Genomic DNA, 24,766 nt, shown 5'->3' on the forward strand with positions numbered 1-24,766 from the left:
TTAAGGGTGGTGTGAAGGTCATTCAGAAAGTTCACTTCACATTCATCCTCAATAGATATACTTGCATGGCAGAGAGGGTTTATGGGTAGTGTAGTTCAGGAGTCAGAGGAGGTGCCAGGTGTGACTGACAGGTTAGTCAGACAATGACAAGCACCCAAAACCCCAAAAACCCAAACACCAGAGTCTACTTCTACTGATGCAGAGCCGTTAACCAACCAATCAATGCAGCAGGCTGTGGAAGCGGGCATAGTGAGGAAGTGAAACCAATGAGAGCCCTGCAGGGGTGGGGCTCAGAAGCATAAGGGACTTACTGCAGTATCCCGTTACAGTAGTTGGGGTTTTGGGGCTGTGGAGCTTTATTTCAGGAGGAACAGTAGGGGGCGCTAGAGAGAGGAAGACGGAAGACACACAGATGGACAGAGGTGGAGAAAGAGGAGCTCAGGGAGGAGATAGCAGGCACCAGTGGAGAGAGGGAACAGGCAAGAGAAGAATGAGAGTGAGAGACAGTGAAAGAGGGACACATTAAGAACAGTAGAGAAGAGTGGACTGTGTAGATTCCCCGTTTAAGCACTCTAAAAGGCACTCTGGTCACCGAGAGTCTGACCTTCAACAAGCCATTTTGGTCTCATTAGATCAATACAATGGCAGCCAACTACCCCAACGTAAAGGAACACACCAACGAAAAGAAACAAGCTTATTTGTCATCTACCTAAGACTTTCTCTTTCTCTGTACGTGCAATAACTCAGTGTGACACTATTTAGCCTAGCTTAGCATAATTCACACAGCATGTGTGTTTATCATTCCACAGCATGTGTGTTTATCCTGCTCAGAGGTCAGAGCAGCCCTGAGGGCAGGTCACCACTGGTCAGGGACTGGGGAAAACAGCCTCAGTGCCTCCACTAGCAGAGGGGTGGGGCAATAAGGCAGAAGAGGTGGGATTGGCTGATAGTTGGGGTAAAACACAGAAGTTCACACTGAGGTGTGAAAATGTGACTGTATAGTATGCAGTGTATATGTTAAAAAGGGTTGTTTTTATTTTTATTTCAAATGTTCAGGCATACACATACATACAGAGATCAAATTTTACAAACATTACAATTCATCAGTTAACTAAATAGATATGGCAATATTAAATAGAACTTGTCACCATCTGTGTTACCAGTGCACAAATCTCCGTCCTAGCATACCAAACAAGGCCTCACACTTCCCATGCTGCAGCCATAGGAGACTACATATGGAATGATTGTGGCAGGAGCTGAGCCTGTGATTCTCTGTGCATAGTAAGGTAAGGTGTTCTGACTACATATGGAATGAGTGTTGCAGGAGCTGAGCCTGTGATTCTCTAGTAAGGTAAGGTAAGGTGCTCTGACTACATATGGAATGAGTGTGGCAGGAGCTCATTCAGCTGGAGGATAGCAAAAAAAAAAAAGAACTGACAAAATGGAGAATGACAGGCCGCCCGAAACATAGTAGAAAAACCACACTACTGCTTATAGCGCACACACGCTGCAGCATCTTGAACACCACCAACACAGGGACACAGTCAGGGATGGGAGATGGGAGAAAGAAAGACCTCGAAGGCCAAACTCACCATTTGCATCACCATTACCTCATCCATGTGCAAGGGCACAAGGCAGTTCTATTATCAGACTTACTAGAGGGTTTATATGGTAAATAGATGAACGCAGTCAGTTCTCAGTAGTTGACAATGATGGTCCTCTCCTACTAAGCCCAAATACAGCATCCCATCAAGCCCACACTTTAGCCCATGTGTAGCCCACTACCCCATCAAGCCCACACTTTAGCCCATGTGTAGCCCACTACCTCATCAAGCCCACACTTTAGCCCATGTGTAGCCCACTACCCTATCAAGCCCACACTTTAGCCCATGTGTAGCCCACTACCCTATCAAGCCCACACTTTAGCCCATGTGTAGCCCACTACCCCATCAAACCCACACTTTAGCCCATGTGTAGCCCACTACCAGCCTTGTGAGCACCTGTCCCACTCACCTGTGTCTAAATACGAGCACTGGGAGTTGAACTGCAATATTCATCATTTCATATTAATACAGGCTAGCACATACCCATACAATTTAATATCATTTCAAGACTATTTGTTTGGATGAATGATACATAAGACAACAACAGTTCAGCATTGTTAACGCATCAAAACCCCATTGTGTTCATTCCAGTGTCAGATTTACAGGTACCCATTTGTTTGTTTTTTATATTGTGATCAACATAAAGGCGGAAATAAAGTATTGTGAAGGGCATGGAGTGGTGATGGCTGCGATGGCGTGTGTGTGTGTGGCTGCAGTGGCGTGTGTGTGTGTGTGTGTGTGTTTGTGTGTGTGTGACTGCAGTGGCGTGTGTGTGTGTGGCTGCAGTGGTGTGTATGTGTGTGTGGCTGCAGTGGCGTGTCGTGTGTGTGTGTGTGTGTGTGTGTGTGTGTGTGCGTGTGTGTGTGTGTGGCTGCAGTGGTGTGTGTGTGTGTGTGTGTGTGGCTGCAGTGGCGCGTGTGTGTGTGTGTGTGTGTGTGTGCATGTGTTGTTGTTGCACTAACCTTCCTGAGTGATGCAGATGGAGCCGCTGCCCATGCCTACTCTCAGGGCGTCCGCTCCGGCGTCGATCAGGTTCTTGGCCTGCGCCGCCGTCACCACTGGACACACCACAACACAGAGAGACTGAACACACACATCCATCTCACACCTGCTCCATGAATGGTGTGTGTGTGTGTGTGTGTGTGTGTCATTGATGTATGTATACACTTGCACTGTCAATCTATAATAAAGTACAGAACTGGTGAAGCATGTTGGACCATACAGAATTGTTGATCCCTGATTAAATTTGACTTTGAATGTCGAATCCAATCAATTAACTCTTTAACAAAATGTGCTTACCATTGCCTCCGATGACCTGTACGGTGGGGTACTTCTCTTTGATGTATTTGATCATGTTTATCTGAAAGACAGAGTTGCCCTGAGAGGAGTCCTAGGGAGAGAAGGATGGAACAGAGTGAAAGAGAGAAAAAAAAAGATGTTAAACCACAACATAAGAACTAGGGGTGTCACCATTTCGATTTTACATCTCAACTCGAACTTCGAACTCAAAAGTAGAATCAACGATGCAGCCACACCACCAATGTCACGTCCAGCATGTATGCCAAGACGCACAAACGCACATGCTGAACTGCAGCGTCAACACTCCTCTAATTTTATATGGAGTTCCATTTGTTCCACTTTCATGAGCGACCAATAGGAGCGCAGAAAAATATTTTGAGTGAGCACACAAATTATATTGAGCGAGCACACAAATTATATTTTGAGGAAAAATGAAACACGAGCACACAAAAACTTGTAGTTGAGCAAACAGGAATCCATGTTGTGCTCCACAAATGTCTTTGCCTGTTTGCTAATATCAATATGTATGTGCAACATCAGCCCCCTTTCTTTCAATTTCACTGTACGTGCTCACATAAACTGTTCCTCCGCTAGCTCAGGAGATCTGTCGCGCTCGCTCAACTTCGTCTGTGTGCTCGCTCAAAACTGTTGACAACGTTACGTTTGTTCCACAATTCATCAACCAATCAGAAAATTCAGGGGCTGAAGTCCAATTCTCATTGGCTGCTGAAGTCCACAACGCCTAGCGTCATTTACTAGTGTCAGTGGGAATCGGGAAATGTTAATAATGCTGGTCTTAGTTTCAACGCATAAAGTTAAGTAAACGTTGTAACCGTGTTGTAAATCCAACAACACCCACATGATGAATACTTCCCAAAGATGTATTTTCGTGTGGCGTGCTCCAATGTTCCTTCTGTCCCGATTCCCACGGACACTAGTACATGACGCTAGGCGTTGTGGACCTCTAAGAACACTCATACTACTATACCCTAATTCCCCAACTATTAGCCAAGGTTTATATATTGATGTCTTCAGCTATGAGGTTAATACATGGGGGCAGTAAATATGGTATTAATATGGTTTTGTTTCTTTAACTTGCATAAAACACGGTCCTGCGGTTTATACACAATGCGGCTAATACACAGGAAATTACTGTACTCTCTTCCTTTTTCAACACACACACACACACACACTCACCAACACAACTACGTCCACGCCACTCTGTACCAGCAGGTCGAGTCGGTAGCGGTCGTCGTTGTGCGTCCCGATGGCAGCGCCACACAGCAGCTGCTTGCGTGAGTCTTTGGAGGCCAGCGGGAAGTCTCTGTTCTTCTTCAGGTCTGTGCGCGCGATGATGGCCACCAGGCAACCCTCTGTGTTCACGATGGGCAGCTTGCCTAACATGCACAGACACCCAGACATACATCAACACCTCCGGCAATGCCCGACTAAACCAAATCGGCAAGTTTACCAGCAACACAACGCAGAGCGCACAGGGCTGTAGCATTGTGGGATACGGGGGGAAAGGGTAAAAAGCTGGCGTCTTGGAGCAGCATCCGACTAGACTGTAGGCTGCATCTAAATATAGAATTTTAAGTGCAATCAGAAAATGAATTTTTTTAACTGCACACACTACTCTCAATGCTCATCGCAGAGACCAGCTTGTTCATATGTTAGTCACCATAGCAACAGAAAACACATCACTGAAAGCCGGGTTTTGAGGAGACACAAGCTCCTGTGAACTTAGCAAACTTCACAAAGCACACACACACCTGCCCACACACACACACACTCAACCGGTCACCTCTGCAGCAAACCCAACTGACCCTGTAGAGACCTCTGACTGTTCGGAGGAAAGTCATATATTTGGCATGCATCTGGAAATGTGATCACATGTTGGTTCAACTTTCACTACACAGTTTCATGTCTGACCTCATGTGAAGCATCAACTACTTGTGCTGCTGACCTCATTGCATTTCTGCATTACTTAGATCATTAACTAATTATTATTTTACCCTGTTGAGTGCATCAACAATAATGGCACCCTAATGCCCCCTAATTATTTTATGACCAATTTGTTACTGCTATCAGAATACACTTTACTGGTACTTCATCTGAATGACAAAACGTTGAACCCGCCCACACCCACCTTTCTTGCTCCTTTGTAGGATCTCATTGGCCTCTTTCAGAGTCACTCCTGCTGGAGCCACCACCAAATCCTCCAGCTTGGTCATGACCTGGAGAGGGAGAGAGAGAGAGAGAGAGAAAGAAAGAGAGAGAGGGGGAGAGAGAGGGGAGAGAGAGGGGGGAAAGAGAGAGAGAGGAGAGAGAGAGAGAGAGAGAGATGGTCAAAGGTGGACTCAAGAGATCGTAGAAGAGATGGGGTCTGGTTAATCAGAAATGAAAATGTTTTTCATCTAGCAGTGCACTACAGTCCACCACCCATTGGCAGGCCCACCAACCTCGCTGAGGGGCAAGTCGTGCTCCTCCTCCTTGAGGAAGTCGATGTCCCGCGAGGAGATGATGCCCACCAGGCGCCCGCCCATCTGCCCGTTGTCTGTGATGGGGATGCCGCAGAAGCCGTGGCGTGCCTTGGCCTGGAAGACGTCCCGCACGTGCTCGTTTGGGCTCATCACCACCGGGTCCGTAATGAAGCCCTGCTCGTACCTCTGAAGGGGAGGGGGGCAAGCGAGGGCCACAACAACAGGTGAGAGGAGGAAGGGGGCAGGAGAGGTCAACAGCAGAGGGAAGGGGAGCCGGGACGGTTTCACATACGAGAAGGGTGGCCACTCATCAGGCCTACGCTTCGCTACAGGGAGTCTCGTGAAAAGCCAGCAGGCAGAGAAACAGATACAAGAGTAGAGGGTGATGAACTGAGTGAGAGAAAGAGACAGAGAGAATGGGAGAGACAGAGAGAGAGAGAGAGAGAGAGAGAGAGAGAGAGAGAGAGAGAGAGAGAGAGAGAGAGAGAGAGAGAGAGAGAGAGAGAGAGACCCAGCTGGTAGCTGCAGCTATAAAAAAACAGTGGTAGAAGCCTACAGGGAAAGGAGGTGGAGAGGTTGAATAAGTTTGAAAGACAAGCTTGATTACGCACATGCAAACAGACAACTAAGTCTAGAGAGAAGTTGCAACAGAGCGAAGCAAAGACCAGAGTGTGACTCATACCTTGACCTTGCGCACTTCATTGGCTTGGAATTCTGGAGTGCAGTTATGGTGGATGAAGCCAATGCCCCCCGTGAGCTGAAGAGAACGAAACACAACAGTAAACCAACCAAAGACTTCATGCTCCATGCTGTATGATTAAAATGAATATACGGTAGTCTTGGGCTTGCTTACAGCCATGGCAATCGCCATTCCGGACTCAGTGACAGTGTCCATAGGCGTTGACACCAGAGGCGTTTTCAAAGTGATGAGTTTGGTCAGAGCAGAAGTCAGATCCTGTGAAGAGAGTCCAATCTTAACTGTGCCATGGCTGCACCATAAACAGTACCTCACCACATCCAGCCATAATTCTATATCGCCATGCAAAACAGACAGTTACTGTACTCACCACCTGGTCTGCGGTGAAGTCAATATATCCTGGGAGAATCAGGAAGTCACTGGAAGAAAAAGAAACATAGTTTCTACATCTAACCCAGCTATTGATATTAATTAGAAGGCCAGAGATCATTTTAAGGACAGTATAAAGCCCTTATTGCATAAGGAACTGTGTAATGTTGCTAAGAGTCCATCGTTATGAAGTAGGAGTTTGGCCAATATTTCTGTAACGGAGCGCTCTAGAATCTTTGGTCATGAGGCTAAAAATAGATACGCATGGCAAAAATCTACACTACAACAGCAGTAAACAGTGCCCCTGGTTGGACATTAGACCACGTTGCCATGCTTTAGTTAAGTCGGCAACCCCCTACATAGCTCGGGAAAGTGGATCTGACTTACGTTAATAGTCTAAAATAATACTGAGAGCAAACTTAACGTAATTTACATGGCTCAGCTTCAGTTATCCTTGTTCAAAGAACGTGAACCAATCACTGGACGACACTGACAGTTACGGAAAAATTCATTGTTATTAGGAGAAATATTAAGTTATTAATGACGACATCTTATTATTCCCCTGAAACATGATGTTCTCTCACTTTACTGCATAGAACTGTTGCTGCACATTATGCAGACGCCATCCTAAAGAAACCGATGGACTCGTCACTGATAGTTTGACTCAAGCAAAAAATTAAAAAGCTGCAGTGACCTAGTTAGTTAGCAGAGGGCAATATGTTGCCAAAATAACATTCGTACTTTTGTGTGACCGCATTCCAGGAGTGTGACTGTGCACTAGGCCCGTGCACGTTACGTTACACTTACTTGTAAGTAAGACCGTCTCCACAATTGAAAAGTTGCTGTCCCGTCAAACCATCTTCAGGCACGTATCCTGTTTGTCCACTAATTAAGTAGTCAGCCATGATGATTTGGAGACAATTTATTATATAGCACAATGTCCGACTCCTGCTTCTGGAGGCGTGTAGACGAGACGTAAATTAATGTTAGCTTACGGAACGACAGCCTTCTGTTGCTGCGCAGTAACAGCGGGCTAGAATGTCCTTGTTACTCCGCTCCCAAGTCGACCGTGAAGGGTCTCGTACTATTGTCCGACGTGTAGTCAGTTGAGGTTCTTCCGTTGGCAGGCTTGGGCACAAATGGTTTAGCCTTATGATTAAAATTTGTCGTTCAGACCTGAGGAGGTCTTCCGTAGTGTCCTGTGGAACAGCACGTGTGTACTGCCAGCAGATCTAGCGTTCCGCAGTCTTAAGTAAACTCTGTTGCCTTCGTCATTTCCGGAATGAACATGGTACTGGATATTTCCCAAGCTGGTAATGACTATAGTTAATTCCAATGACTGTAAAAAAATGCCTTTTACTGTAATTAAGAGATACATAACGTGCCTATCTTGGCATACGTGTATTTCTTATCTTATCTCGCTGAGTCACACGTATAGAGCCGAGGGGCACTGGGTCGGGTTAATTTTATCTACAGCACACGACGTGACTGCCTTTATTTGGACCGCGCAGGTCAGTGGGCTGAATCCTGTAAGCGCAGCACGCCAAAGACTGCGCAGTGCAGCACACCAGTCCGTGTTGTAGTGGGCCTAATTAATTCTACACATTAAGCTCAGTTCCGTAAAATAAAATCAGTTAATGCAGTTTGACCAGAGCTTAGCCTGTTATTGATAGCACTAACCAGATAGGGCGCCCCTGTCCACTTAAAACAATATTTTTTTGATCCCTAGAAATGTAAAACTTTCTGATGTGCACGTGGTCAGCCATGCACATATTGAAATAAAATTAATTTAGAGTAGGAGGCCGACATTTACCCTCGGCACCAAGCAGGAAAGTTGAGTGCGCATGAAATAATTTGCCCTCTAATTAACTGGATGGGACCTTAGGCAGGGACATCTTTTATTTGAAGGTACTGTTCAAATGCATTATACTTCATCCCTTGGGTTATGGGACTGACTTCACTCTTCATACAAACAGGAAATCATTCTATAAAGCCTTTCGTCCATTTTTAAGCAAAATTATGACAGCACTCCACTCCTGGACACATTTTCCAAATAGCATCAGAGCCCTATGGAGTGAGTGAGTGAGTGAGTGTGTGTGTGTGTGTGTGTGTGTGTGTGTGTGTGTGTGTGTGTGTGTACACGAGACATGCAGACCCACCCAATGATCACACAGGAGTCCATGTCTGGTTTAAAAACTTTCTCTCGGTAACTATCTCTGTATTAATGTACAACCGTTCAAAATTACAGCATTTTTTGTTTTGTATTTTGTAATATATTTTTAAATGTTCTAACTATCAACAACAGCCATTAATCCAGAAAAAAATAAGTTGACAAATGTGAGAAGAAAGTCCAGAAAAAAAAGAGAAAAAGAGGAAAGGGGGCAATTGTGGACGAGGGGGGGGGAAAGGGGGCAATTGTGGACGTGGGGGAGGAAAGGGGGCAATTGTGGACGTGGGGGGGGAAAGGGGGCAATTGTGGACATGGGGGGGCATGAGTATGGCCTGTTAGTCTGCACACCTCGGAGGAGTGTTTCTGTGAGTGTTATGTGTGCATATGTGTGTCTGGATACATATTCTGATATGGGAGAAAGTGTGTAACTGTGTTTGCAAGTATACATGTGTGACAGAGTTTCTGAAGCCAAAGACGCATAGGCTCTCTGATAACACTGTAGTGTGAGGGTGGGAATTCCATTGTCAGATGCAGTCACTATCTTTTTTGCTGTGAGAGCGCGAGAAAGGGTGAGTGGGTGGGTGGGTGGATGGATGGGTGGATGGGTGGGCACAAGTGAGGAGGGCTAGAGCGAGGGATGAGGGGAGAAGAGTGCAACGGATGGAGGGGATCTTTGGAGAGGAGGCCGGCAGGGGGAGAGGGGAGGCGTCGCTGCTGGTGCACGTGTGGGACGTGGGCTCAGGTGTCGTGGAAGTCCTTCAGCAGGGTGCGCCTCCTCTGCTCCGCTATGTGCATTTGATTCTCCAGATCCTGCCGGAGGGACAGACAACAATGAGTGGCTAATCACTACAGCAGGCACACAGGACACATGATTGGGCAGTCGTCACTCACGCCTCTGTCGTTAGCGCTCAGTTCTCCCTCGCGGTCATAGCCATCGGCCCGCTCCACCTTCCACGACAGGTTTTCGATCTCTGCCTCTAGCTGAGCCTGCTGGTACTCAAACTAAAACAAAACAGGAAAAAACTAAACTATGAAAAAATGCCTGCAATACACAAAGCATTACAAGCAGTAGCATCATTTCAAGATATTATCAGGTTTGCCTCTAGTTTTGCTACTAGTCCTGCTGGTGAAATCACACAGGCTCACCTCCATATAAACAAAAACCTCACATAGAAATGATTTATTTTACATTCACAAGCTCTTACCAGTTTTTTGCGTGGCCCAGACTCCATGTAGTAGGCGTAAGGGTACGTGTACTGCAGTGTGTAGCGACACTGGATACAGAGAAGGAAGCATTTAGAAATACAAACATACCCCTTCACAAACTTACCATACTTTTTTGGTATGAAAACCTCCTTGTTGGTGCCCCCCACCCAATCCCAATCCTCCCCCACCTTTTTTATGCAGCCCTTGCCACTTAATCTACTAAACCCCTCTTCTACTGCACTTTTTACCCCCCATAAATGCACAAATAGGCTGACACCAGACATAATTTCACTGCATTTCTTACTTCCAGTAACTATATGCATGTGACAATACACTTCCTTCTATCCTTGTTCCCACTCTAAGTCACTAAGTCAGATGTAAAATTCCATGACTTCCCTGACTTTCCCTGATGAAAAACCTGAATTTCCAAGACCTACTACAGAATGAATCGTACAATCTACCGAGCAAAGATTTCAGAGTAGATGAGTAGCATTCAAGAATCGCTGACGTTTTTTAGAGTGGGAGATGAATAAATGGGCATTGAATAAGCAAAGTTGGGCTAACCTCAACCACTCAAGCAAGCAGCAAAGCTAATTACCAGATATACACCAATTGTGCATGGACATATATTTGCATTAATGTATTTTGGCAAGTAAATGAGAGAGTGTGATAAATGAGACCAGAGGAAGGCTACTCTGATTATACATCACATATACTGTAGATGAACAGCCTGTTAAATAATGCAGCCTTCCCTCCGGTCTTACACCATACGATTTTGAGGGATTTCACAGTCAGCGACTACATCTCCTAAGTCGGAATGAAATCATGGGAGTTTTACTGATGTTGCGGCGCGCTCCCGTTAACTAGATTGTTTAGTGTAAGGTGCCAATCTAAGTGGTTTTAAGTCAGTCCGAGTCGGTCTTTTTCTAGTTTTGCCGTTACGACAATTGCAAGGCTCACGCAAATAGTGGTGTGAACCATACAAAAACCAATAGTGAGCTCTCTCCAACACCAAACTAGAATGGGCAAAGTAGGCGACAGCTGTAGCTAATATGATTATTTGTTATTTAGTTTCTTATAAATTATAAGATGGCTATTCCACATGACAGAACAACTCTATATCGGTTAGAGATGTCACACATGAAACAATGCTGCAGAAACACAACAATATGACTTTAATATGAGTAGGCTATCGTTTGAGTTCCTGTTGATATCTAGTGCACGATGGGAAACAATTTAAAGGAATCTAGTTGTAGTCTTGTAAATAGTGACCCTGCAAGATCGCTAGTTGTTGCAAAATCATTGTCTGTGCCAAGTCTGTGACTTAAAACCTCTATGACTTGTTTTTAGATGTGAGAGGGTTTGAGACTGTAGTCTTTCAAAAATCTTTTCCAAATCTTTTCAGAGTCTTCTAGGGTAAGGATGCCATCAGTTGATCTAAAGGTGCAGACAGGCAGGCTGTACCTTGGCCAGTAGTTTGGCAGCATTCTGCATGTACTGCCAGTCGATCCATGTGCCGAGGTTATTCATCACACGTTCCTGGATCTTCTCCTGGATACGCTGGTACGTCTGAGCTTCTAGCTGCAGACTCTTGTTATGGTTCTCCCACTGCAGATGTGGACACGCGCACACACACACACACGCACACACAGACACACACAGAATTATAGTATAAATACAAATGAGTAGGACATTTGTTCTGTGCCTGAGGATGGCTTGAGAAGACTGTGAATGTTCCTGCTGAGCTGCAATGTTGAGTTTATGCTAAAGAGGAATCTCACACATCTCCTTTAAATCAACAAGGCAGAGAACATTTTGGAGTGTAGTTGAGAGTGTTTGAGGTACGAGTTTGGGCCTCAATAGAAGCTAGGTGTCGAGGAATAAAACTGCAATGAAACTGGACAGTGTAAGCGTCCACATTGAGGACTAATTGAATTTCAATTTTAGTTGCGATTACGGGCTCTAACAGTTAGGAAAACAATCATCGAGACTGAAGTATGGTTTCCATTTTCCACGATGCTCTCATTTGTCTGTTATAAATCCAGTGCAACCCTTTCCTCTAAAGCTGCACTGTTTAGCCCCACCCACCCCAAAGCCCAAAGTCACAAGCCAGTCTGTGGAATGTTTCACCTCGAACCAAAATGACAGACAAGAGAGCATTTGGTCAAGGTAAAACTAATTCAGTTGCGATATCCTTTACCAACCCTATGAGCAAGAGCATCATATTTCCTTATACCGTACAACAGTAACAAAACAAATTGAGTTGAGGAAATGTTTATATTTGCCATAAATCAAGCAGCCCTAGTGTGGATGTGTCTCACCCTCTCAAAGTAGAAGAGGTATTTCTTGAGGGCTTCCCTGGCCTGAGCCTGCTGGCTCTGGTTCACGATGTCGGGGTTCTCTTTGTAACGGCTGCACTCATAGTACTCACTGCCGTGGGTCTTCCAGTCTCCCAGGCACATCCAACAGAAGTCTGCGCACACACATACAAACGTTACAGAAAGTGAGAAAAATTGACGCAACAACTGGCATATAGTCAAGGTACTGTGAAGATGACCATGTGTTCCATTTCTTACCATATTTACACTTGGAGCATTGCTGTTGAAGGGGGGGAGGTGGGGGGGGGGGGGGGGTGTAGGAAAAAGAAGTAAAAGAATTAAGCCATTGTCAAGATAGATACACTCGTCTTCAGGGAAATTAACTTTCTAACCCACACACAGCTGCAAATCTGCAACACCCTTCATAGCCTCAAGGTGTCCTCATTGATCCCTCGAAGTATTGACACAGCACTCGGCATGATTGCACAACCAACGTCTGTTTCAACCCACAGGGCCATGATGACCATGGATACTGTTGCTTTCCATAATGTGTCAGTAAAGAGGAACACGAGAATTCTCTGAAGCTACATCCTTTCTATGGGGAAGGTTACTACAGAAAGTCCTGCACATCAAACCAGACAGCGTGGGCATGGGAAGTATATTCCGCTACCAAAATAGATAGATACTAAAACCTGTGTGCTAAAGGTGATGAAAAGCATTTCTTTTAAGGCATTAGGGAATGGCATCTAGACAGAGCTGCAGTTCTGCACCACGACCGCCACACGTGTAGACAGAGCTGCAGTTCTGCACCACGACCGCCACACGTGTAGACAGAGCTGCAGTTCTGCACCACGACCTCCACACGTGTAGACGGAGCTGCAGAGCTGTGCTGCGCTCATGCTGATGGAGGAGTAGAGAGTGAGTCAGCGCTGCTGGCATAATGGACCAGGACACACTGCTGTCACCTAACCCATATTAGAGAAATGGACATGGCCGTCACAATGGAGCCACATACAATACAGTAGATGTACTTGTTTCAGTCGTTGTTGCTGTTACAGCTGAATTTGTTTTTATCAAATGTCAAATAAAACAAGTAATTTGATTTTATTAATTTCAATAGTTGGAAACCTTGTTTAGACAACAAAATCTATGAAGAATTCACACCTCAAAGTTAGTGGAGGGACTTACCATGTGATTGCAGCCACCATTCTTCTCAATGCAGATATTGCACTTCGGACACTAGAGCAGAAATAAGGAAAAGTCATTGTGTGTCCAAAGCCTGCAGTACAGCATGTTACCTATATGCCTGCAGTACAGCATGTCACCTATATGCCTGCGGTACAGCATGTTACCTATATGCCTGCGGTACAGCATGTCACCTATATGCCTTTTACACAGGTTGCAGCAAAAAAAGGATAAAAAATCATCTGACGGAAAAAATGCTCTGCAGGCAGAAGTAAATTGTCTGTAACCAGGATTGTTTGTGTGTGTGTATAGCTTACTCTAGATAGCCTAAATTCATTGCTATCAGCTTTTTACTTAAATAAGGTACCTGTAGCCCACTCAGACATATCAATAGCAGTTTTCATATCAATATGCACTGCTAGTAATAGTAGCCTAATGGACACTTATTAGCATAGCTTAGTAGCCCATTAGAGTACGAACGTTAAGATTAGTCTGCATATTTGTTGAACCAAACCAGGTAATAAATAAACTTGCTTGATACAAGCACTATTTCAGACAAACATCATTAAATAAAATAGTCTTAAGACTAGGCTCACATTTGCAAAGTTGATTTAGCCTGGAGAATGTTTTAGCCTGCAGCCTTGGCTTCTTAATCTTGTTCGCTTTGAGTTAGTTGTGTGTGATGTGCACAGTGATCACATTATGTGTTAAACGGTACCCTGTAGGGATACTCCAGATGAGGCTATTTTGAACATTTCTCAAAGAAATCATAATGTCAATCATCATTTCTTGTTTAGGAGCAACTCCCTAGTCTAAAATTATTCACATTAACCTTTACTATACTGACAAAGTTGTCTGCCTATTTGCCTTACCTTTTGCCCATTATAATGGTTCAAACGCCATGTATCCTGCATCAAATAAACTATACATCTGTTGACTCTATATGTCTATTTTTCGCATGTAAAACCGCAACATAAGGTTAGTTGTATAATGTTGTCAATGTTAACAACATCTGAAGAGAATATGCTTCTACATTACTATACTAATTTACTCATCACTCAAAGGTTCAACTAGGCCACCTGTGTCATCGTTAAACATCTCTCCTCACCGGCTCACATCACTATTCCAGCTGACATTTCAGACACACCTACTGTATCTGTGCTTCTCTTTTCACAAGACTTACATGACGCATGCATAAATGCTCATTTGTTTTCTACCACATGCGTCTAAAGAGATGCTTATTTTTTCCCTCGGGATCTACAATGGCATCATGGCCCCTACAGAAACCAATTGACCGATATCCATCATAGCGACGGAGAACTTTAGTCTCTGCTTTTAATACTCTGACGTTAAAGGTCCACTACAGTTTGATTGCAAGTTTAAGCACAAAATGATAGATCTCTTTGAGGGACTCTCAAGCTGTACTCAACATTATTGGTGCTTTATCTGACAAGTACGTTTTATACAGTATTCAGACCTATGTTGAATATGATATGATTAGTAACAAGGAGAAAAAAGGTGTTACACATCAACTCGTAGTCTCCATTGACATGGCCAATAAAGCAGGAGCTCATAGACTGGTTAAGCAGCGAGTTCACCAACTGTATTGGTGTTAATGAACAGGTAACCACTAGAGCAAATGGAGACCTGTCCACACACAGGGACCCATTCAACATTCCAATGAGCCAGACAAAACTACATAGGGTCTAGAACACTAAGGTAGTTTGTAAAAGGTGTGTGTGTGTGTGTTGATGTAAGCAAGTGTGTCTCACATCCTTAGTGTGTGCGCTGATGTAGTTGGCCGTCTCCGAGTCGTCGGCACATTTTGTCAGCCACCTCCGTATGGTGGCACAGTCTGTTGGGGCATGGTACATTTGCCTGCACTTAAAGCTGAGGGATGGTGCAAAGAGAAACAAGAGACAGCAGAGAGGTGGAGCACGGAAAAGAAAGGGGCAAAGAGACACGCATACGAGAGGGATTACAGAGAAGAGGGGGAAGAGATTACAGAAAAAGATAAAGAAATGAAAGAGATTGGAGAGAGAGAGAGAGATTGGAGAGAGAGAGAGAGAGAGAGAGAGAGAGAGAGAGCGCAAGATTATTGTTAACGTTGGTATAAAAAAAAGCAAAGACACTTAAACATTAAGACAGTCATCACTCTTCAGCTCTGAAGCGGAGAATAAAGTGCTACATCAGGGGAAATCCCAATCTGCCCAGCAAGCAACACAGGATGCAACTGACACCAAACAGGGTATTTTGCCAATTGGTGCCCTTGTCTGACTAAATGAAGCCTGTGGGGTCGTGGTGAGCTCTGTAGCATTAAGTCAAGCCTGAGTGAATGACTATGGAGGAGGCAAGAGTAATGAGGGAGTGTCTCCCTGGAGCCGGCGTGTCTGAGCAGGCATGCTGGGACACTGAGCCTGTGCTCACAGCACTGTGTGTGTGTACGTCTCTTTAACGGCACGAACCTCTTCAGAACAAAGGAGAGACAAAGGCTACATCTACACTGGGACACTGAGCCTGTGCTCACAGCACTGTGTGTGTGTGTGTACGTCTCTTTAACGGCACGAACCTCTTCAGAACAACGGAGAGACAAAGGCTACCGGCCATTCTGTGTAAGATGGAGTAGGCCTATTGCACGGCGATAGCAATCAATAGGCTCATGTAAAGAAGCAATCAAAGAAAAACATTTCTGAATGTCTAAGTTGATTTTGTTGTTGCATGTGCTTTATACAATGACTAATATAAAAAAAAAAACTTATGTGAAAAGGATTAGTGGGCATGACGATAGCCTGCTGGAAACAGTGGCTGTTGACATGCAAACAAGCACCTACAATGGGAGTGGGAGCAATAACTTCTGACACAGTAATATGTTCGTGCAGCGCGGTCACATGAAAATCGCAATCAACCCAATTATCCTATAGATTACAATGCTATGAGTATGCAATGGCCTAGCACGGCCGTGCAAACTATCTGTTTAAAAAGACGTAGCCTATGAACAGCGGAACTATATGCGTCCATACATAGCCTGTCCTTGGAATTTCCGAGAAGCTAACTTTAAACATAGGCCTAGCCTAATTATTAGTGTTCGTTTGTCGACAAAGCTACCTGGCATTATAATGTGAATTCCTATATAGTAACATGTAAGCTGTCTATCGTACAGTAAACTTGGCAAAAATTCATTGCCCATTTCTCCTCAGTTTGCGGATTTGATCTGATTGTTATTTATTCCCTTGTACCCATACTTGTTGACTGTGCATGTCATGATTTTCAAGAATCAGAATTACGAATTTTAATGCAGATTTTCAAGGCTACCCAGACTGATACAGTGTTTGAGGACGCAGAGCGGATTTGATCCGTAAACCCGGGTCAAAACTGATAGGGTGTAGCGTAGCTGGGGCCAAAGTGTCTATGTATGCCTATCAGAGGACTATTGCTAAACACACAGTAGTCAACGTGTGTGTGTGTGTGTATGCCTATCAGAGGACTATTGCTAAACACACAGTAGTCAACGTGTGTGTGTGTGTGTGTGTGTGTGTGTGTGTGTGTGTGTGTGGGCATATGGTACGTACCAGAAGACTTCGCCACAGCGGCTGCACTGTACTCTGCGAGCGCGCGGCTCCTGCACCTGGATGACGATGGGGCAGTCTGCACCTGGACACAGCTGCAGCTGGAAATGACTCTGAAACACACACACACACACACAGAAGCGAAGGTCAGTCATTTACACAGATACACACACACACCAGCTGGAACGACTCGGACACACACAGGGAGGGAAGCTAAGGTCAGCCAATTCCATTCAGTCAGAGCAGTTGGAAATGACTCAAAGGCACTAGTCATGCACAGACACCTAGAGCAGCAAAGTGAGTCATGCACAGACACACAGAGCAGCAAAGTTAGTCATGCACAGACACACAGAGCAGCAAAGTTCAGTTAGTCATGCACAGACACACAGAGCAGCAAAGTTAGTCATGCACAGACACACAGAGCAGCAAAGTTCAGTTAGTCATGCACAGACACACAGAGCAGCAAAGTTAGTCATGCACAGACACACAGAGCAGCAAAGTTAGTCATGCACAGACACACAGAGCAGCAAAGTTAGTCATGCACAGACACACAGAGCAGCAAAGTTCAGTTAGTCATGCACAGACACAGAGGGGATGACCGAGAGGGAAAGAGAGGTCAGTTCAGTCACAGACACACAGAGAGGCTCGCGCACACACACACTGCAGTGAGAGGTGACTTCCCAACATTATAATAATAATAATAATAATAATAACATAATAATCATAACATGCTTGTCTGTGCCTCATATTAACTGCTAAGCTTAAAAAAGCAGCTGCTCTATGGAAATGCAGTAGTAAATCAGGTGGACACCAAGAGTCCACAAAGGAGTCTGGAAGTATTTGTACTCCAAGAGGAAAAAGATCATTAATGGCAGTTAATGTAAGTTCTAGATCTTCACAGTAGAATTCTGGAATGACTTGTAAAAATATTTTACTCCTCAAAGACGTGTGTATTATACAGCAAATATCTAGCCCCAGAGGTCAGGCCCCACGTCTGAAATTAAATCTTAGGGGGTGAAGATTATATGGTGAAACTTTCATGCTTTGGTCATAAAATGCACAAGTGTTTTGCTTATCATCATGTTATGTGCTTGTAACGCAGACATGCTCATACATGTGGCCCATGGCTGTTGAGTCTCACCTCCACATAGTCTCTGAAGAGGTAGCGTCTGTATTTGTCCCTCAGTTCCTCTCCAGGCAGAAGGGGGAGCACAGAGTCCTCTGGCATCCTCAGTGAGCAGTCCTGAGCCATGCACGAGATCCCTGTGGCCGCACACACACACACACACACACACACACACTTTCTCATTGACTTAAGTCAGACAATATTAAGGACAACTTAGCAATGTGAATAAGCTTTCAGTGACAGGGTGGGGTTAAAAGATTTCTCAAGATGAGCCAATATCAATTCCACTTTAAAGACATCCGTTTACAATTAGTCTGTTTTAAGTAATTCAAATAAATAAAAACTACTGATAAACTCACCCACTCCCATGCCATCCTTCACCAGGACTGTGCAATGCTGCTCCCAGCATGCTTTGCAGAAGGAGTGATGGCAGGGCAGGGCGTGCAGGGCGTCTCTCCTCACCAGCTGCAGACACACGCCACACTGCAGGGAGGAGGAGGTCTGCAGGAGCACGTGCAGCGTTAGACAAACACAGCACTGCACAGGCACACTTCTGGACCAGCTACAAATCCGCACGCAATTGGACTGCAGTGCTTCTCAAACCTAGATTTTATTCTGTCATTCCCCACTTTGGAGATGGGGAATTTTCAAGCCCCACCTGACCCCATCAAAACCATGGCAACGTTTAAAATATTTTCGCACTTTGGTTCTGGTTTGGTTCTCGGTCCCCTGAGATCTGATGGCACTTTAATTAATACATGTAGGCCTGTTTATGACTCCTTTGTTTATGTGTGGCTGTTTTGTTTTGGATGTATGATCTTCCAAAAAGCAAGGCCTTAGAGGACAGAAATAGGCAAAAAAGACAAATGTCCTCCTGTTCGTGGTGCCCCATCGGTCATGTCTCCATTGCCCACTAGTGGGGCCCGCTCGAAACTCGGAGAACCTTGAGAACGTTACATTTGACACTATAAAAGGTCACTTTCTCCATGTGTCACTAGACAAATTCCAACACAATGAATTGATCGATCGATCGATAGATAGATAGATACTTTATTGATCCTCAAGGGGAAATTCAAGAAACAAAATCGCAATTTGAACTAATGCAATTAGCTAATTGCAAAGGCTGCAATTATTGCAATGCAAAATTGAATTGGAGCTTGACTTTCAAAAATCGCAATGAAGATATTCGTGCAACCAAATTTTGCACACACTCAATAACATCTCCTTAATGTGACATTCCCCAACTCACAATACAGTGGACCTGCAAACACACATGTACACAAAATGCGCACACACACACACACAGTTTTCAACTCACAGTCACAGATTTGCAGTTGGTGGGCTGGACCTGGGCTTCAGACAGCATCTGAGGTGTACTTGACTTACACCTGCAAACATGAACAGACATTGAGCTTTCCAACAGCGTGCACATCAGATGCCTCACCACTGTGTGTTGGTTGAGTGAAAGTCAAAAACGTACCTATCCAGTATCTGTGACACCTGCCAGTGAAAATGTAAAAGGACCAATTTTGCTACAGCCGGCAAAACCTAGAGAGACAGAGACAACAAAATGCATTACAGATACAGTAGGTCCTGTTGTGCGCTCACACATTACAGATAGGTCCTGTTGTGTGCTCACACACACACACATTACAGATAGGTCCTGTTGTGTGCTCACACACACACACATTACAGATAGGTCCTGTTGTGTGCTCACACACACACATTACAGATAGGTCCTGTTGTGTGCTCACACACACACACATTACAGATAGGTCCTGTTGTGTGCACACATTACACATTGTGTGAGATTACAGATAGTCCTGTTGTGTGCTCACACATTACAGATAGGTCCTGTTGTGTGCTCTCACACATTACAGATAGGTCCTGTTGTGCGCTCACACATTACAGATAGGTCCTGTTGTGTGCGCTCACGCAGGACACATACCCAGGGCTTTCTTCACCACTTGCCATGAGAGGTCAGCAGTTATGACTCATACACAGTGCAGGGCGACTGCCGACCATCACGAGACGGACAGAGCAGAATAAACACCCAGACGCTAAAAAAGAACAACTAGTCTAGCACTAGTAAGAATAAAGAGTTTTTCATCAAGAGCTGATCTACAAAGTCATTTCTGACCCAATAATAAATAATAAATGACCAAATACAACAGCTATTCCGCTCACAGCTCTTTAGAAGACGTAAGGCCAGGGATGAGAAAAGGCATCTACATGTTTGTTAGTTACAGCTTCAATAAGCCAGATATTCAGCACTGGAGACCATGCTTATAGAAACTACAATTAAACTCAATCAAAGGTGCTCTAGGCGATGTCATACGTTTTTTTAGGTTAAAACATTTTTTGTCACTTACAACAAATATCACCTCACCATCTGCTAGCTGCCTGTGTCCTGAATACACTGTAAAAAACCCCATCTCTCTTGACAAACCAGGCTCCTAACAAATTGTTATGTGACAAACAGCCACATAACAATTTGGGCAAACCTTGCCCATAAAAACATAAACTATTCCGGCAAATCACCGACGAGATGCGCGTTTAGGCAATGTTTAGGAGAGTTTCAATTGCGCGGGAGGGAGAGGGAGGAAGTAGCAAGCTAGCTTTATGTTTTGTTTGAGCGTCAACAGAAGTGACGTTACCCAGCATCGCTTAGAGCACCTTTAAGCCACACTGCATTTGAAGCATGGCATTTTACAATTTAAGCCACCATTCAGACAGTAACAAATGACATGATTGTGGACATGTTTGCCGTGGTGTGAGCCAATCCAGGCTGCCTGAGTGTGGGGGCTTCTCTGGGTCTTTAATATTGCAGTGATTTATGCAATGTATGCGTACTGCACCTTATCATCAACAGCCAGACTATGAGACTAAATAGCATCTTCAGAATATTAAGAATGACAGATGTCATTTCCCTCTCGAAAAACATAACTGGGGTGGGGTGGGGGGGGGGTTCTTTCTCTCTATCACGCTTCCTGTCTCTCTCTTCACTGTCCTGTCACAATAAAGGCAAAAAGCTCAAAAAAACTAACTAAAAACCAGACACCAACACTGAGACATTTGTCTCAACCATAATAATATTTTGGCGCATCAATAGTCTCCCCATATATATTAAGTAGATATCCAAGTTGATAGTGGATGCATTGCGTATGATGAAACTTAAAAAGAATCAAAACTGATATGAGTCTTTGGACTCTAGCATGCACTGGTCTTGTGTTATCAGCATGTTTCTGCTGTTAAGGAAAAGGCACCTTTATTTAACTTCCATATTTTCATCTTCAATGTAACTTACATCTGCCAGAAAACAAGCAAGAAGCCCGACCCTGCTTTAGTCTCTGTAGCTTATGCACTTAGAGTAGATGTTCTACTCAGCAAGTTATACAGAGTGGTTCAGTGGAACATCATCAATAACAGAAAGGCTATTAAGAAACCACGGTTGTTATATGAGATACTGAGTACTTAATGCAATGTTATGTGCTACTGTTAATGTGCGACTTGCGTTAATGTGAAAGTTCTGTTTCGCAATCCACTATGACAGGAAAAGACAGAGCACTAGTCTCAGCTCGGAAGAACACAAGTAGAAATGCCCCAGCACAGTGCATTCCAGTGAGGGCGGTACATTGGCCTTGATACCAAAGATTCTAGATCAGAGCTAGAGCTCCGCTTTAGAATCTTTGATTGATACATTGTGTGTGACGCAGTACACATCATAACACTCGCATTACGTTCAATACATTGGGAGTTTTTTAACCTAATTTGTGGAAAACGGTCATGGTGAACAACACTGTAAAGAGGATAAAACGCACGCACATCCAAGTCTGATTCTGGGTGCTGGACAAAAAAATTACGATGAGAAAGAGAGGAAGAAGTCCGCAACAGCAGTATATGCTCCCAATAGTTATGTTTTTAATAACGTGACGTTTCGGGCCAGCATCAGACGTCTGATGAAGGGCTTGAGCTGGCCCGAAACGTCATGGTAATAAAAACATAACTATTGGGAGCATATACTGCTGTTGCAGACTTTTTCCTCTCTTTCTCATGGTGAACAACACAACACCAAGTAGACTCCATTAAAACTGGGTAAAGGAAAATGGAGTCAAATGGCTTTGGGGAAAAACACAACAAAACAATAAAATCACTGTTTGCCATGAATCTGTGAACTATTACTTAAACTATTAATAAAAAACATCAATACAGTATCACAAAACATAATATTGCGACACTGAAGTGTATAGCCTATATTTTTTGACCACTAATTCCTGCATGCAGAAAGTGACAACCGACCCAAGTAGCAGCTGATCTGACGCTGGAAGGGACCAGGCCAAGATCGGAGCCCAACGCTCACCAGACAGCTGCTACCTGGGCAAGGAGCGAAGCTCGCACTACTCTCCCAGAGGAGAAGGCCACAACAACAGGGTGGCACTGGAATAGCTGCAGACTGGAATGGATCTGGCACAAACCCAGCTGGATGGGGTCCAGGGTTAGCTGCTATGTGGGCATATTCTGGGGCGTTCATGGCCTCTCTATAGTCGCAGAAGTACCGCTCCGTTGTCATTCTTTCTCTAGCCTTCCAACTGACCTTCAGGGCTGTGGCCACGACGTTGACCTCGTCGCTGAGCACCCTCTGGCTCTCCCTGTAGGTCAGGCAGTTGAACTGGTACGCTTCGGGGTCAAACGAGTCCGGCTCCTGCTGCTCCACATCCCCCGCGACACCCTCGTAGTAGTCGGCGATATCGCCTTCCTCACCCCCATCCTCGTCTTCCTCAGAGTTCGCCCCAAAGTCTTCCTCGTTGCTGTCGGAAGCCTGGCTGCTCATGTCTACCGACATCCCTCTCTGGACTTGCCTGCTTTCTGAGGGACGGCCGCCCCTCACCACACTGCTGCCTCACTGCACAGACTACGGTTCCAGCAGGCTCAGGGGCACAGAGGTGTTCAGCAGCAGCGGAAGAAGCAGAAGAAGTCACACTCTCCGTCTGGCATGAGGAACCGCTGGAGTGGATGAGCTGAGGAGAGAAGAGGAAACTGTGGAAGAAAAAAAGAAAAGGGGGGGTTGGAGAGAGCGTGGGTAACAAAATCTAAGACAGAGTATGAATAACACTGCACAACAGTTTATAAATGCAGTCTGCCACCCAAGCGCAAATCAGAGGGTTCCCCACACTGCACTGATATTGTCCAGTGTCCTCGTCAGCTCAGCAGCACACACAGCAAGGTCTTTACAGCAAGGCCACTGATGCTTATCTTCACGCCACATCTATGCCGTTCTACAGCAGGTAAGTTCATGGATGTGGGTACATTTATTTGAGTGCTTCAAGAGGGTAGGTTACCAGACAACGGAAATAGCCTTGACACGTGGAACCTATAACGCTCTTTTGGCTAAACACAAAACACGTGTAAAGCAGTAGGCACGCGTATCGGCTTAGACTACAGAGGTTTAAAGGATTACCACGACGCTTCACTGTAAAGACAGCCTAAATGGACAGCAGCAACAGGGCGAACAACGTGACCCAAAGAGAAATACAATTTTCAAAACATTAGCCTAAATCCTTCAGGCTGCATAACGGTTCTCATTAAAACGAACCTTCATTTTACTGCGAGTTAACTAACAGCAATCCCTCCTTCAACTGCCTTTGCGTCTTAGAATAGCAGACCACCTGCAAAAATTGTCATAGATTTAGCACCTTCATGGTGTTATCGAGAGTCATAACCTAGCTAATGATACATCGACCTGGCTCTGTCATCGCTTGCCGCTGCCAGTCGCCTCTTCGCATTCCAGTTGATTCTAAAAATAGCTGATGGTGCGGGGTGACACACATAATATCACAAACAGTCCAGCTACAAATGACGGGTCAACTTGAGAGAAAGTGCAAGAGAGTGGGAGGATGTCTGAGAGGGCATATGTGGCCAGGCAGTATGATATGTTTGTTTACTAGCAATTACCAGCCAGCTAGCTTGCTAGCAATGTCGGATTACAAGTTGAGGAAGGTTAGCTGCCGCTAGCCAACATGAGCTCAATGCGCAAGCGTCTAAAACGCACAGCACCAGGTTTTAGACCGTATCGGTAAAGCCAATACGAGAGATTAAAAATGAAGCTCTTTTACACAAAGAGCATAGATAACACCAAAGAAGCACACTTCCACCCGTATAACTTAAAAACACCGATATAGCTATACCCCATGTCCCCCTGAGACAGCCGCCGCCTCACACTCTAGCTCGGGGATTCACATGTAAACAAGGCCGTCTGGTCGTTCTTGAGAAAGATATTTGTGAATTAATTTAAATCCCCGTCTACCTATAAACATCGGGAATGTTTTAACATACCTTGTTGGCTGAGTCTGGACGGCACAAAATGTTATCTCTCAGTGGATAACCGAACCGAGTTCTGAGTCAATTCTGCTAGCCAATTCGCACTACAGCGGAAGACAGGAAGTATAGGAGAATTCGATAGCTTCGTCACTTCCCTGTGCCAAATTAACTTGTCTTTGAGTGGGCAAAGATGTGCCGGGTTTATTTGGGGAAAAAGAACAATGTAATAACAAGTCGCTACTTTGTGTATAAGTGTAACGTTTTTCATCACCAGCCTGTTTAAGTAACTTTGAAAAAACTAATAGAAAAAACGTCAGGTTGCAAATAGGCAACTCATAAATGCAGATTATGCCATTGTATATCATCATCATCATCATATTCACAGTCAGGGTGTGCTGCTTTGTTTCAAAAGGGTCAAAAATTAA

At 44.7% G+C, this 24,766-nt stretch overlaps 2 protein-coding genes across 6 annotated transcripts in view; both read right to left on the reverse strand.

Annotated features, from left to right (window-relative positions):
- Window positions 1-7,762, reverse strand: part of impdh2 (IMP (inosine 5'-monophosphate) dehydrogenase 2) — a 17,672-nt gene extending 9,910 nt beyond the window's left edge. Inside the window, exons 1-11 of one of the 4 annotated variants that reach the window (XM_048241847.1) lie at window positions 7,260-7,762; window positions 6,454-6,502; window positions 6,240-6,341; window positions 6,069-6,143; window positions 5,366-5,572; window positions 5,053-5,140; window positions 4,730-4,780; window positions 4,101-4,300; window positions 2,904-2,994; window positions 2,567-2,662; window positions 312-383 (exon numbers count right to left, since the gene is read on the reverse strand). In XM_048241847.1, coding sequence (XP_048097804.1) covers window positions 312-383; window positions 2,567-2,662; window positions 2,904-2,994; window positions 4,101-4,300; window positions 4,730-4,780; window positions 5,053-5,140; window positions 5,366-5,572; window positions 6,069-6,143; window positions 6,240-6,341; window positions 6,454-6,502; window positions 7,260-7,357 — 1,129 coding nt within the window. In that variant the 5' untranslated portion in view covers window positions 7,358-7,762. The remainder of the gene's footprint in view (window positions 1-311; window positions 384-2,566; window positions 2,663-2,903; window positions 2,995-4,100; window positions 4,301-4,729; window positions 4,781-5,052; window positions 5,141-5,365; window positions 5,573-6,068; window positions 6,144-6,239; window positions 6,342-6,453; window positions 6,503-7,259) is intronic. The other 3 variants (XM_048241848.1, XM_048241849.1, XM_048241850.1) reach the window with 3 other exon arrangements.
- A 1,179-nt stretch (window positions 7,763-8,941) lies between these two features.
- Window positions 8,942-24,491, reverse strand: arih2 (ariadne homolog 2 (Drosophila)). 2 transcript variants are annotated; one of them, XM_048241435.1, is made up of 15 exons: window positions 24,357-24,491; window positions 22,618-23,060; window positions 19,504-19,571; window positions 19,342-19,411; window positions 18,383-18,524; window positions 18,039-18,160; window positions 16,901-17,010; window positions 15,104-15,221; window positions 13,335-13,385; window positions 12,405-12,426; window positions 12,150-12,301; window positions 11,293-11,436; window positions 9,828-9,896; window positions 9,514-9,624; window positions 8,942-9,432 (listed from the first exon to the last, which is right to left on the reverse strand). In XM_048241435.1, the coding sequence occupies exons 2-15, from the start codon at window positions 22,864-22,866 to the stop codon at window positions 9,361-9,363; spliced, it is 1,500 nt and encodes a 499-aa protein (XP_048097392.1). In that variant the 5' UTR covers window positions 22,867-23,060; window positions 24,357-24,491; the 3' UTR covers window positions 8,942-9,360. The 2 variants fall into 2 exon arrangements, with proteins under 2 accessions (XP_048097392.1, XP_048097393.1); XM_048241436.1 differs by lacking the exon at window positions 24,357-24,491 and adding an exon at window positions 23,617-23,702.
- Window positions 24,492-24,766: the final 275 nt, after the last annotated feature.

This window comes from Alosa alosa, chromosome 4 (genome assembly GCF_017589495.1).
Source record: "Alosa alosa isolate M-15738 ecotype Scorff River chromosome 4, AALO_Geno_1.1, whole genome shotgun sequence".
NCBI classification, from domain to species: domain Eukaryota; kingdom Metazoa; phylum Chordata; class Actinopteri; order Clupeiformes; family Clupeidae; genus Alosa; species Alosa alosa.

Excerpts from the sequence above, each read along its gene's own strand:
- arih2 (XM_048241435.1), bottom strand. The coding sequence starts at position 22,866 with ATGTCGGTAGACATGAGCAGCCAGGCTTCCGACAGCAACGAGGAAGAC. Across the intron at positions 19,412-19,503 it reads GTGTCACAGATACTGGATAG|GTGTAAGTCAAGTACACCTC; the intron begins GTACGTTTTTGA and ends TCATGTTTGCAG. Across the intron at positions 18,525-19,341 it reads CCAACTGCAAATCTGTGACT|ACCTCCTCCTCCCTGCAGTG; the intron begins GTGAGTTGAAAA and ends GTGCTCCTGCAG.